The sequence below is a fragment of the Coregonus clupeaformis genome, chromosome 12, assembly GCF_020615455.1.
Source record: "Coregonus clupeaformis isolate EN_2021a chromosome 12, ASM2061545v1, whole genome shotgun sequence".
In the NCBI taxonomy this organism is placed as follows: domain Eukaryota; kingdom Metazoa; phylum Chordata; class Actinopteri; order Salmoniformes; family Salmonidae; genus Coregonus; species Coregonus clupeaformis.
This window is the reverse complement of record NC_059203.1, coordinates 59640022-59653293: the sequence shown is the minus strand read 5'-3', so window position 1 is coordinate 59653293 and position 13272 is coordinate 59640022. Positions and strand designations below refer to the sequence as shown.

Sequence of the window (13272 nt, the reverse complement as noted above, 5' to 3'; positions counted from 1 at the left end):
AACGGAGTCCCGGAGCGAAGGGTGTAGGGCGTTCCTCCTCCCTGGGAGGAAACAGAGGAGCCTGGAGTGTAGTGGGGCGTGTCTAGACACTGCTCACTGAAGCCTGTCTCCACAGAACAGGGGGTGGTGTTCCCGGAGTTGAGTGCCAGCATCCCTGCAGCTAAGGCTGCAGCCAGGCCAGCTATCTTAGAGGACAGCCTCCTCCTGATATCTGAAGACTGCACAGAAACAATGGGAAGAGAGGATTAGATACATTACACAAAAGCATGAGGGACCATAAAGGCCGTCCTGCTCCTCCTCTCTACCTAACTTTCCCTCGCAGTCCACTTAGTTTCACTTAGTCCCTTAGTTTGCTGTTCATGCATTTTACACATGTATCATAAGAAATACCCTATACATATTGGCACTGAGAGTTTAACACTAAATAGACACTTGCTAACTACAAATGTCACAATTCCAGAGGTAACAATGCACAAACAGTCTATTTTAGCTCCCTACAAACAGTTATTGTGCTTAAGTTGCTTCCAGAGGCAGTTTGGAACTCGGTAGTGAGTGTTGCAACCGAGGACAGGCGATTTTTACGTGCTACGTGCTACGGCACTCAGCGGTCCCGTTCTGTGAGCTTGTGTGGCTTACCACTTCGCGGCTGAGCCGTTGTTGCTCCTAGACTTTTCCACTTCACAATAACAGCACTTACAGTAGACCAGGGCAGCTCTAGCAAGGCAGACATTTTACTAACTGATTTGATGGAAAGGTGACATCCTATGATGGTGCCACATTGAAGGTCACTGAGCTCTTCAGTAAGGCCATTCTACTGCCAATATTTGTCTATGGCAGTGTTCTTCAATTCCGGTCCTGGAGGGCCGAAAACACTTCTGTTTTTTTATTTCTACCTGGTAGTTAATTGCACTCACCTGGTGTCCCAGGTCTGAATTAGCCCCTGATTAGAAGGAGAGAATGAAAAACAGAGGTGTTTCGGCCCTCCAGGACCGGAATTGAAGAACCCTGGTCTATGGAGTTGCATGGCTGTGTGCTTGATTTTATACACCTGTCAGCAACAGGTGTGGCTGAAAAAGCCAAATCCACTAATTTGAAGGGGTGTCCGTATACTTTTGTATATATAGTGTATATTCCTATAGTGAATATTAGGTGCGTTGTTATCCTCAGGCTATTTTTCTCTCTCTTTTCTCTCTCTTTTCTCTCTATTTTCTCTCTCTTTTCTCTCCAGTTGGTACGTGATAATGCAGACCTGCGTTGTGAGCTTCCTAAGCTGGAGAAGCGTCTTCGGTCTACAGCTGAGAGAGTGCGGGCGTTGGAGGGTGCACTGAAAGAGGCTAAGGAAGGGGCCATGAAGGACCGAAGACGCTATCAACAGGAAGTGGAGAGGATCAAAGACGTTATGAGGGCCAAGAACCCCCTCCGCAGGCCACATGCTGCCCAGATAGGTAATAATACGGACACACACACACAGGCACGGGCATAAACATACACGCATGCACACCACTCAGGTAGGTAACACACAGGTCTCTCACACACCCAAACACACACACCTCAGATAGGTAACACACACACAATGATGGTGATGATGATGATGACAATGTGTTTTTTATTTTTTTTATTTTTGACTAACCCTGCCTCCCCTCCCATAATTGGAGTAAACTAATGAACAACAAAACTTAGGCTTCTTCTTCCAGCTTATACATAGTATATACATTTTACGGACACAATCTATTTTACAATAGTTATCTTTTGTTTGTTTTTACTCCTGTCCTTCTGCTACCTTCAACCCCTCCCATCTATTTCTGAAGACCATCCAGTTTGATTTCTATTTGCCATATATTTCTAGTTGTGCTGTTTCACAAAAGTTCTGAACCTATATACATTTTACAGACACAGTATATTTTCCATTAGTTATCTTGTTTTTATTAGTCCCACCCTTCAGCTCCACTCAACCCACTCCCACCTATCTCTTAACACCATCCATATTGGATTTCTATTTGCCATATCTTTTTTAACTCTGCTGTGATGTTTCACAAAGGTTCTGAACCTTTCTATTCTCATAGTTTCTACGGATTGTAAATTAAAGATAAAATGTTTTGCTAAAAGTATTATTATATTATTGATCGATTGACTATGACTTTTCAGATCACCTATCTGTAGGGTTAGCTCCAGGTAAATATTGCAATCCTTCAGCCATTCCTGGACCTGTGACCAAAAGCAAGCTACAAATGGACAGTACCAAAACAAATGATCTAATAATTCTGTCTCTTCGTTGCAAAATCTGCAGAGCTGGGATGGTTGTATCCCTTATAAATATAACATTCTATTGGTTGCAAGAATTTTGTATAATAATTTAAACTGAAAAATTCAAAGTTTTGAATCCTGCGCCGTTTTGCGTATCAGTTCATAAACCATGTGCCATGATGATGACAGTGATGATTTTGATACCAACATTGCTATGTTCTCTTCCCAGCCAAGCCGGTCCGTCCGGGCCAGTTCCCACTCTGCTCCCCCACCAACCCGTGGGTTCGCGTTACTGAACAGCAGCACTCCATCCATTTTAGTAACGCCATGTTCCAGACCCCCAGCCAGACAGCTAGCCATCACAGCAGCCACCCTGCTGCTCCCCCAGCTACAGCACCAAACTCCAACCCCACCCAGACCAACAATCACCACTCCACTGAGACCAGCCTCCATCAGACCGAGACGTGAGTACAAACGTAGGAACGGAGCTCTCTGTGTATGAGCTTATAATTAAACTATTATTATTATAAATACTGTACATTCATATGACTAGATGACTGATGGGCCTATGTCTGTCCTGTAGGCTGCCAGCTGAGCCACCCAACACCACCACAGTAGACAACGGCACAGTAAAGGACTCTACAGTGCAGAAGACTACAGTGGAAAACCCAGCAGTGGACAATGCCTCCACAGTGGATAATTCCCCAGTGAAGCACCCTACAGAGAAGAACACTTCAGAAAAGGGCACTACATTGAAGAACCCTACAGTCAACTCTACAGATACGGTGGATGTGGACAGCGTCAACGGTAAGGTTAACAGCGTTCAATGTTCCCCACTTTGACCCACTCCTCACTCGGTCTGCTCCATAGAAATACAGTAGATTTAATTAGTGTAATTCTATTTCTATGGTCTGCTCTCCTCACTGTTCACTATACACTGGTCTGACTGCATCCTCACCCCTGACACCTGCTTCATCCATCCACAGGGAACACTACAGATATCAATGACAACAGGTAAGACTGCCCACCACCGTCACAGACCTGGCTGCCGTTATGTATTGGATCCCCCTGCAGGCCTGTACTATACCATGCTACTGTGTGGCATGCTTGATAACAGGGTTGTTCCACAAAATTAGTGCTTTTGTGTCCCTTTGATATTTTAAGTAAAGATTGTGGACAAATATTGAATTCTAAAAGCCTGTTATATTAAATTAAGTGCCTTTTAATATAGACTACATGGACAATTCCATAAATAAAGACTTGCTAAAGTGCAAAAATGCAGCATTTTGACATGTGCATCCTCTGTGACTTCTAGTAAGACTTTAACCCACTTAATACCAACATTTATCCATATTAGCATTTTTTGCGCATCATGTCCAAATCATCCAAAAGTATCTAAAATGTATTGTGAAGCTCAACATAGTCATTTACAGATGATTTGAACATGATGCGCAAAAGAATGCTCAGATCGGTCCCATGACTTGAATGGGATTTGTGCCATAAATGCTAACATTTTAGCATGTGGAAACAATGCCAGGGAAACTAAACCAAAGCGTGGATTGCTGTCATACCTTGTCCGTAGACTGATTACAGGGTAAGGAAATCAATATGTAATTTTGTAATTTGGGATAACTAACCTCTTGAGATGGGAAAACATGTTTTTTATTAAGAACGTGCTCTCTGTGACAGATTGTTAAAATCATGTTTTTTCCCCACCAAGTTAACCTACTCAAAAGGCACCTAATTGGTGGAACGACACATCAATGAATAATAATTGATTGGATTTATATAGCTAGTCTTTTTGTAGATGCTCAAAGACTATAATGTAGCCTACCTGGAACGCAGACAATAACTTTCAAAGCATTATTACATCTCATTAAAGATTATTTAAATTGTATGCCTTATGCCTGACACACACTCCTACACTTGTTGCCTTGTGCCTCACTGCCTCCCTTCCCTTAACTGCTATGCTGTACTGCTGCAGCCTACCTTCCTGACTGCCTCCCTTCCCTTCACTGCTATGCTGCACTGCTGCAGCCTACCTTCCTGACTGCCTCCCTTCCCTTAACTGCTATGCTGTGCTTCCTGACTGCCTCCCGCTTGCCCTGCCCTGCCTGGTGTTGCATAGCGTGTCTCTGAGTGTCCACTCTGCTGTTGCTGTTTCCAGGAGTGATGTGCAGCACTGCGACAACCAGAACCAGGACAACCCAGCCAAGCTGTACCACGTCATCCAGCCAGAACAGACTGCCAGCTAGTGACCCAGCTCGTTAGGTGAGGAGGGGGAGGGAGAATATTAAATATTGAATGAGTATGTCATAACAGACATAATCTAAGATGGCAGATTCATTTCCTTGTGTATTCCTCTCTCTGTCTCTCTCTCTCTCTCTCTCTCTCTCTCTCTCTCTCTCTCTCTCTCTCTCTCTCTCTCTCTCTCTCTCTCTCTCTCTCTCTCTCTCTCTCTCTCTCTCTCTCTCTCTCTCTCTCTCTCTCTTTTATGCTGAATTCCAAATACCCCCTATTGGGTAGAATTATGCTTATTAGTATGGCTTCATCTTGCCTTCTAATTGGCTGGGTGGACATAAGGAGTTGGACTATGGATATGTCCCAAATGGCACCCTATTCTCTATGTAGTGCACTACTTTTAACCATAAGGCTCTGGTCAAAAGTAGTGTACTATACAGGGAATATGGTGCCATTTGGGACGCAGCCTCTGAGTTAATTTCAGCATTAGACGCCAGCTGAGTCTAGTGAAATTCAACGCCACAGTTCTTCCCACTCACAATAAAGACTATATTATCAGATATAATCAAAGCCTGCAGGCTTATTTGACTCACTGCCTTGTTTATTTTTTGCTCTCTCCTTCTTCTCTCCAGGTGTCCGGTTCTGCCAAGACCTCCCTCATAAATCCGCATGCTGCTGATCAGCGACCCTCTGATCACCCCTCTTCATCCCCCTCCCCTCTTTCCCAGTAAGACCGTCTCTCTCCCTCTTCCTCCCTCTGTAGAACTCTCTGTAGTCCTCCACCCTTTCCCTTTCTCCACCTTTTCCCCTCTTCCTCTCCTGCTTGCTATCCGTCTGTCTACTCTCTTGAACCATTTGTCCAATACTTTGTAAGTGATAAATGACTTAAATGACTTAAATGTAAATGTAAATGATATGAATATAACGTACTGTACTATGTGGGTATGGGGGTATGTATAGTAGGCCTACTATATGGATTATGTATACAAAGGAACCATGGCAGCATAGACAACACTAACTGAACTGCTAGGCTTGGGTCTCAAATGGCACCCTATTCCCAAAGGGCTCTGGTCAAAGGTAGTGGACTATATAGGGAAAAGAGTGCCATTCGACACACAACCTAGAATTGGCAGCTTCCTCTTCCTCTAAGCCCTTACTATTCCTCTGACCCTGTTGGAATGAATTTAAGCTGTACTAGCCAATGAGGATTGGAGTGAGAGAGGGTGTAGTGTTCTGTGTGCGCTCATGCCGCTCTTCTCCATCTAGGCGGTACAGTACATTGTAAGGGTAAATGACGAGACATGATCTTTTTAGACTCTTTTGGCCTTTTCTGTACCTATATCAAAAAAATTCAACACAAAGAGAATCTGTTGGAAAATGGACAACAATCTAAACTAACAACCACCTTGCAATTGGAGATTGATAGAAGTAATGCGCACACACACAGAGCACGGCAAAGCCTTAATTTAAAAGTGAACATATTCATACATTACCTTTTTCACTCTATACTATTCATGTATATAGAAGTATATACAGTATGTATGTATATATGCACCCCTTTAAAGGTTGATTTTGTATTGGACAAGACTTTTACACAGCTGACTGATGTCATAGTAATAATGGTAGTGTAGGCCTAGTTGCTAACTGAGCAGGTTAACACAGCAGACAGCTGTTTCTTTAACTTCCACACTACCATTAATACAACAGATGACTTCTTCTCTTCCTTATGGCTGGTTGAGTAGTCAGGCTGAGAGCCATACATTTACTTATTTGTAAATATGGCACTGGTCAGGCCTTGTGTGGTTGGAGACTTCTAAACAGTACTGTAGGTAGAGGGCAGATCAAGAGCGCTGTGCTAGTGGCAGTTTTTTAAATGCCATGAGAAACTCACATAGAGCTTACAGCAGCATCATACTCAGAGTAAATAGCTGTTAGGTCATAGGTCATCCACAAACTTCCTCCAGCAGGTTCAGTGTTGTACTTGTATGTGGGTATATTATCCTGTCTATAGAATAACAGCAACTACAGTCAGACGCAAGCATGTCTATCTATGCTGACGCTCCAACCAAGCCCTTCAAGGCTTGCTTTCAGAGTAATGCATGCTTTAATGTATGCTTACTAATGCAGTAACTCTCTACGGTTTTCATCAAATAGGTTATCTGCTATGATGCAAACTACTGGTGTAGGAAAAGTCTGTCAAAAAAATAAGAGGACTTTTGTAGATTTTTTGGTGCTTCTCAATGCATCAATACAAGAGTGAAAGAAGGGAGCAGTATATATCTTCTATAAAGAGAGAAAGACAGAGATATTTTGGAGCTGTAACATACTACTTTATCTACATGGGTTGGAGGTTCTGTAGGGTTCTGTAGGTTCCATGGGGTTCCATAGGGTTCTGTAGTGTTCTATATGTTCCATAGGGTTCTGGAGCATTCTATATTTTCCATAGGGTTATCTATGATTCTATAGGGTCCTGGAGGGATCTATAGGTTCTCTAGGATTCTCTAGGTTCTATAGGTTTTTTCTAGATTTCTGATGTACCCTCATCTCGACATGTTTGTTCTGTTGTGGTCTGTCCAGTGGTCTTCAATTACATTCAACAACACAGAATGGAAAATATTATTTGGTAAAAAATAACAGATTTAGTAATTGTGTATCAACTATTTTTATACTGTTAATGATTTCATTTTTTATTTGTTATTATTGAATGTAATGTTATTTACTGTATATGTTTACTCTGATTTGCACATGGTTGTTGTTATGTTAATATGTACTATGTATTAATTAATTGTTTATTGAATGCTAACTGATAAATCAGAATACATTTTGGTTGTAGACAGGACTGGTACACAAAGCAGCATGACAGAATTATTATGCCAAGTTTTCAAATTACCGGTAGTTTCTTTGGAAAGATACACTGAGCCTTCAGAACAGCCACAATTCATCGGGGCATGGACTCTATAAGGTGTTGAAAGCGTTCCACTGGGTTGCTGGCCCATGTTGACGCCAATGCTTCCCACAGTTGTGGCAAATTGGCTGGATGTCCTTTGGGTGGTGGACCATTCTTGATACACATGGGAAACTGTTGAGCTCCTGGTTCATCCGTTCTACCTGCCCGTTAGACTGAGGCCGGTACCCGGAAGTGAGGCCGACCGTCACCCCCAGCTTCTCCATGAAGGCTTTCCATACCTGTGACTTGAATTGGGGGCAGGTCTGAGACCTGCTGGAACAGGTCAGCGGGAAAATAACTGTGGCAACCTTGGACCTCTCGTGGTGGGAGCACTGGAGTAGGAAGCCACGGCATTTGGATGGCATCCCGTCATATTTGTCTGGGAGGGTCAAAAGGGCATCGCTGACCTGGGCGGACTGCTGGATGCGCTGGGGTGCTGGCTCGCTGGGTCGACTCGTTGTAGAGAATCCTCCGCTAGTTGGAGGTGACGCCCCTCGGGTAATGTCGAGACATTGAAGAACGCGGAGGACCTCATCCATTTCTGTCCCCAGTTGTGCCAGCTGGTCCTGGTGTTGGCGAAGTAGGTATCCCTGGTTCTTCCAATGGTCACGGACTAACGTACGGAAAAGAGAGGTGCGCACCTGCAGCAGTAACACTGTGAATGCCTCTGCCTAGTGGTAGCGCTAAGTATAGATGTATATCAATGCAACACCATGGAGGACTACAAAAATAATGGAGTGGATGCCTCATAAATAATAACTAAATATTTTTAACACACTTTAATTATTATACTCTGACAGGTTAAGTAATCATTTGTGGAAAACATTGCTACTGCAACATAACACCACCTTTTCATATGTGAGGAGAATAAGTGGTTAGGAGCGTTGGGCCAGTAATCGAAAGGTCGCTAGTTCAAATCCCAAGCTGACTAAGTGAAAAATCTGTCGAAGTCACTTGAGCAAGACACTTAACCCTAATTGCTCCTGTAAGTTGGTCTGGATAAAATCGTCTGCTAAATGACTAAAATGTAAACAATACTATTTCACTTGCAATTCCACGTGTGGAAGTGAGATTTACATATGGGGTTTTTTTTTGTGAAACTGCAAATGTGATTTTCACACGTTAATGTTTTTCAAATGTAAACTTGCAATTCACATGTGAGGTGAAAACATGTTATTTTCCTCACATGTGAAAGGTGGCGTTAACATGTGAACTTTACATTTAATTCATGTGAAAATATGGTTTCACATGTGAAATTTCAGCTCAATGTGAAAACCGCCATTTCATATGTGCTTTAGGTAAACAACTTGTTTGAACAATATTTGAACGCAACAGCCTTTCCTTATTAAATAAACGCTAGCACTTGTTCAGTTAGAGTTTGAACTCTAGGTGTAAAAGGTTGATGTATTGATGTAAAACGGTTTACAACAGAGTGTAAGAAGTGTACAGTATCCTATGGTAACCCTAGTCTAACTCAGTACAGACCACCTAGGAACAGATAGTGGGTTGGATCTCTGCACTCTGCAGGTTTAGACGTGGAATTTGTAATGTTTGGGTGATGGTGATTTTGATGATGGTGATGATGAAACTGAGTGTCTGTTTGTGTCTGTTGTCCGACTTGTAAATCAATCTGGAAAATGTTCCGGTCATATCTCTGATACTGTAGCATCTACAGAGCATTATGGGTACTGTAGTACATCATGCTACAGGTATCACAAGCATAAAATAATGGCTAATACAGTCTACTATAAAATAATACTAAAAAACTATGTACCAATGTACAGGCAAGTGGAACCGTCTGTTTGTTTGTTTGTTTGTTTGTTTGTTTGATTATAGTGTTTGGGATAGTGCATGCACTACATGCCTCTGTAGCTGCTGTGAAACAAAAAAATGTTATTAGAATAATGATGAAACTCTTTCAATAAAGATTATCCATATCACGACACTTAGGCCTCGATATTAAGTTACTCACAGTGTGTATGGTGTTATTACTACAAATAGTGTTGTGGGGTTTTTAAGCTGTAGCACTATGTCTTAATGTAATGAGAAAACAGATTACAATATCACAGCTAATGAACCATTAGTAACAATAATATGAAACATTTAAAAGGCCCAGTCCAGTTACAATTCAGTTTTTCCTCTGTTTTATATCATATTGTACAACAGCTGATGAAACAATATTTTTTATCAGTGTTATTTCCTGATAGTTGCTGGTTGAAAATAAAATCTACACAGGACCTTCTAATCAGCAGGTTTGCATGGGGGGAGTGTCGGCTTTCCATGGTGACATCACCATCTCTGCCAATAACAGCTAGTTTTCAGTTTTCGCCTTCACACTCAGGCCACTCCCAGACAGTACTAGCAAAATTCTTGCTTGAGAAATCGTTTTTTGCTAAAAAGCTATTTTTGCCCATTTTAATGGAAATCTATTGCAGGAAGGTACTTGATTGTTACCCAGAAAGGACTTCCTAATATTGAGTTGCCCTCAGAACAGCCTCAATTCGTTGGGGAGTGGACTCTACAAGGTGTCGAAAGTGTTCCACAGGGATGCTGGCCCACAGTTGTGTAAAGTTGGCTGGATGTCCTTTGGGTGGTGGACCATTCTTAACACACACGGGAAACTGTTGAGCGTGAAAAACACATCAGCATTGCAGTTCTTAACACAAACTGGTGCACCTGGCACCTACTACAATACCCTGTGCAAAGGCACTTACATTTTTTGAATGGCACACATACAGAATCCATGTCTCAATTATATCCAGGCTTAAAAATCTGTTTTTATCCTGTCTCCTCCCCTTCACCTACACTGATTGAAGTGGATTTAACAAGTACTGTAACATCAATAAGGGATCATAGCTTTCACCTGGATTCACCTCGTCAGTCTATGTCATGGAAAGAGCATGTTAATGTTTTGTATACTCAGTGTATAAAAGTTGAGTACAGCCAACAAAAAAAATTCATTTTTCATCTCTATTAAACAATAGTAAGATAAGATGTATTTTTTATTGTCCATTAACTTACAGAGAATGGAAATGTGTCTTTATGCACATAATATAGAAGTTAGTGCTCCATAAAAACTGTTATTATCAAATGGATGTAGGTCAAACGGTGATCAGGAGAACTCTATCAACAGCCAACTGAGACAGGGGAGAAAGAGGAGCTCTGAGGACAGAGAGCTTGGTCTAGTCTAAAACAGATCGATGGCCAGAGGAACACGGTGTGAAAGAGCCCTGGCCATGAGGGCAGCCTGGCAGTAGGCCTCACCGTGGACTCACACCTCTGGACTGGGGCCACACACACACGCGCCGGCAGGTATGCAGGAACACACACAAACACTCATACACAGGCATGTCAAATGGACAGAATGACTCACTATGGACCCACATACAGCTCTGAACTAGATCCACTAGTCGGCCAGACAAGAGAAGGGTAGGACCTCAGCCAAGCCATGAGCCAAACAGGGCAAAGATAAACCTCTCAGCTGAGGTAAGAGAGGAACACAAAGCTCGCAATCACTCACTCACTAGCGAGGTACTCAGTGACACACACACTGCTTCTCCCCGAGGATCACTCCCTGGAGCATAGAGCCTGATGCCTGGAGCCTGTCGCTGGTAGACCAGAACCTGAGACCAATTCAATGTGAGTATAAAGAGATCAACATTGAACCCAATGTATATTATTGTTTACAGTATCTCCCATTTATGACTCTGATCCAAATGTACAATACCAGTCAAATGTTTGGACACACCTACTCATTCAAGGGTTTTTATTTATTTTTACTATTTTCTACATTGTACAATAATAGTGAAGACATCAAAACCATGAAATAGCACATATGGAATTATGAAGTAACCAAAAAAGTGTTAAAAAAATCAATTATATTTTCTATTTGAGATTCTTCAAAGTAGCCACCCTTTGCCTTGATGACAGCCTTGCACACTCTTGGCATTCTATCAACCAACTTCATGAGGAATGCTTTTCCAACAGTCTTGAAGGAGTTCCCACATATGCTGAGCACTTGTTGGCTGCTTTTCCTTCACTCTGCCGTCCGACTCATCCCAAACCATCTCAATTGGTTTGAGGTCGGGGGATTGTGGAGGCCAGGTCATCTGATGCAGCACTCCATCACTCCATCACTGTCCGTCTAGATCAAATAGCCCTTACACAGCCTGGAAGTGTGTTTTGGGTCATTGTCCTGTTGAAAAACAAATGATAGTCCCACTAAGCGCAACCCAGATGGGATGGTGTATCGCTGCAGAATGCTTTGGTAGCCATGCTGGTTAAGTGTGCCTTGAATTGTAAATAAATCACTGACAGTGTGTCAAGGGGTGCTGAAGGTGGGTGTGGTGCATGAATCAAGCGCAGGACGCAGAAGCTCAGTCCAAAAGACTTTAGTGCAATGATCACGTAGAAAATAAGCACAATAAGCCCGAAGGCGAAATCACGGCGCACACAGGCGTCAAACAAACGGCGCACTAACATGTGCGAAAACCCTCTCCAAAACACTGGAGGGAAGTACGTAGCTCCAACACGAAAACAGATGAGCAATCACACACAAAGACAAACACAACCAACGAGAACTAAATAGGACACTAACGAGGACTAACAAGACACAGGTGTACAACATAAAGACAAAACCAAACGAACATGAAACATCGATCGGTGGCAGCTAGTACTCCGGGGACGACGACCGCAGAAGCCTGCACGAACCAGGAGGAGGAGCAGCCTCGGCCGAAACCGTAACAGTACCCCCCCCTTGACGCGCGGCTCCAGCCGTGCGCCGACCCCGGCCTCGGGGACGACCAGGAGGACGCGGAGCAGGGCGTGCGGGATGGTCCCGGTGGAACTCCGACAGGAGAGATGGGTCTAGGATGTCCCTCCGCGGCACCCAGCACCACTCCTCCGGGCCGTACCCCTCCCACTCCACGAGATACTGGAGACCCCCATCCGGCGTCTGGAGTCCAAGATGGACCGAACGGTGTACGCCGGAGCCCCCTCGATGTCCAGTGGGGGCGGAGGAGTCTCTCCTATCTCATTGTCCTGGAGTGGACCAGCTACCACCGGCCTGAGAAGAGACACATGGAACGAGGGGTTAATATTCTTATACTCAACAGGTAGATGTAACCTATAACACACCTCGTTCAATCTTCTCAGGACTTTAAAGGGCCCCCACAAACCGCTGACCCAGCTTCCGGCAGGGCAGGCGGAGGGGTAGGTTTCTGGTAGAGAGCCAGACTCGATCTCCAGGTGCGTACACCGGCCCCTCACTGCGGTGGAGATCGGCGCTCGCCATTGTGACGAAGGACGGCCCGCTGCAGGTGGACGTGGGCAGCGTTCCACGTCTCTTCCGAGCGCCTCATCCAATCATCCACCGCAGGGGCCTCGATCTGGCTCTGCTGCCACGGTGCCAGAACCGGCTGGTAACCTAACACACATTGGAAGGGGGTTAGGTTGGTAGAGAGTGGCGGAGAGAGTTCTGGGCCATCTCGGCCCAGGGAATGTACCGTGCCCACTCCTCAGGCCGGTCCTGGCAATACGACCTCAGAAACCTACCCACATCCTGGTTGACACGTTCTACCTGCCCGTTACTCTCCGGGTGGTACCCTGAGGTAAGGCTAACCGAGACCCCCAAACGCTCCATGAACGCTCTCCAAACACGGGAGGTAAACTGGGGGCCCTCGATCAGACACTATATCCTCGGGTACCCGTAATGCCGGAAGACGTGGGTAAATAGGGCCTCAGCGGTCTGTAGGGCAGTAGGAAGACCCGACATAGGGAGAAGACGACAGGCCTTTGAGAACCGGTCCACAACGACCAGGATGGTGGTATTCCCCTGAGAG

General features: G+C 44.1%; 1 protein-coding gene across 2 annotated transcripts in view; it reads left to right on the top strand.

Annotated features, from left to right (window-relative positions):
* Positions 1-7495, top strand: part of LOC121578315 (kinesin heavy chain) — a 125606-nt gene extending 118111 nt beyond the window's left edge. The window contains exons 25-30 of one of the 2 annotated variants that reach the window (XM_041892613.1): positions 1229-1445; positions 2474-2708; positions 2828-3051; positions 3231-3258; positions 4412-4515; positions 5118-7495. In XM_041892613.1, the coding sequence (XP_041748547.1) occupies positions 1229-1445; positions 2474-2708; positions 2828-3051; positions 3231-3258; positions 4412-4499 (792 nt within the window). In that variant the 3' untranslated portion in view covers positions 4500-4515; positions 5118-7495. The remainder of the gene's footprint in view (positions 1-1228; positions 1446-2473; positions 2709-2827; positions 3052-3230; positions 3259-4411; positions 4516-5117) is intronic. The other variant, XM_041892614.1, reaches the window with a different exon arrangement.
* The last annotated feature ends 5777 nt before the right edge of the window (positions 7496-13272 follow it).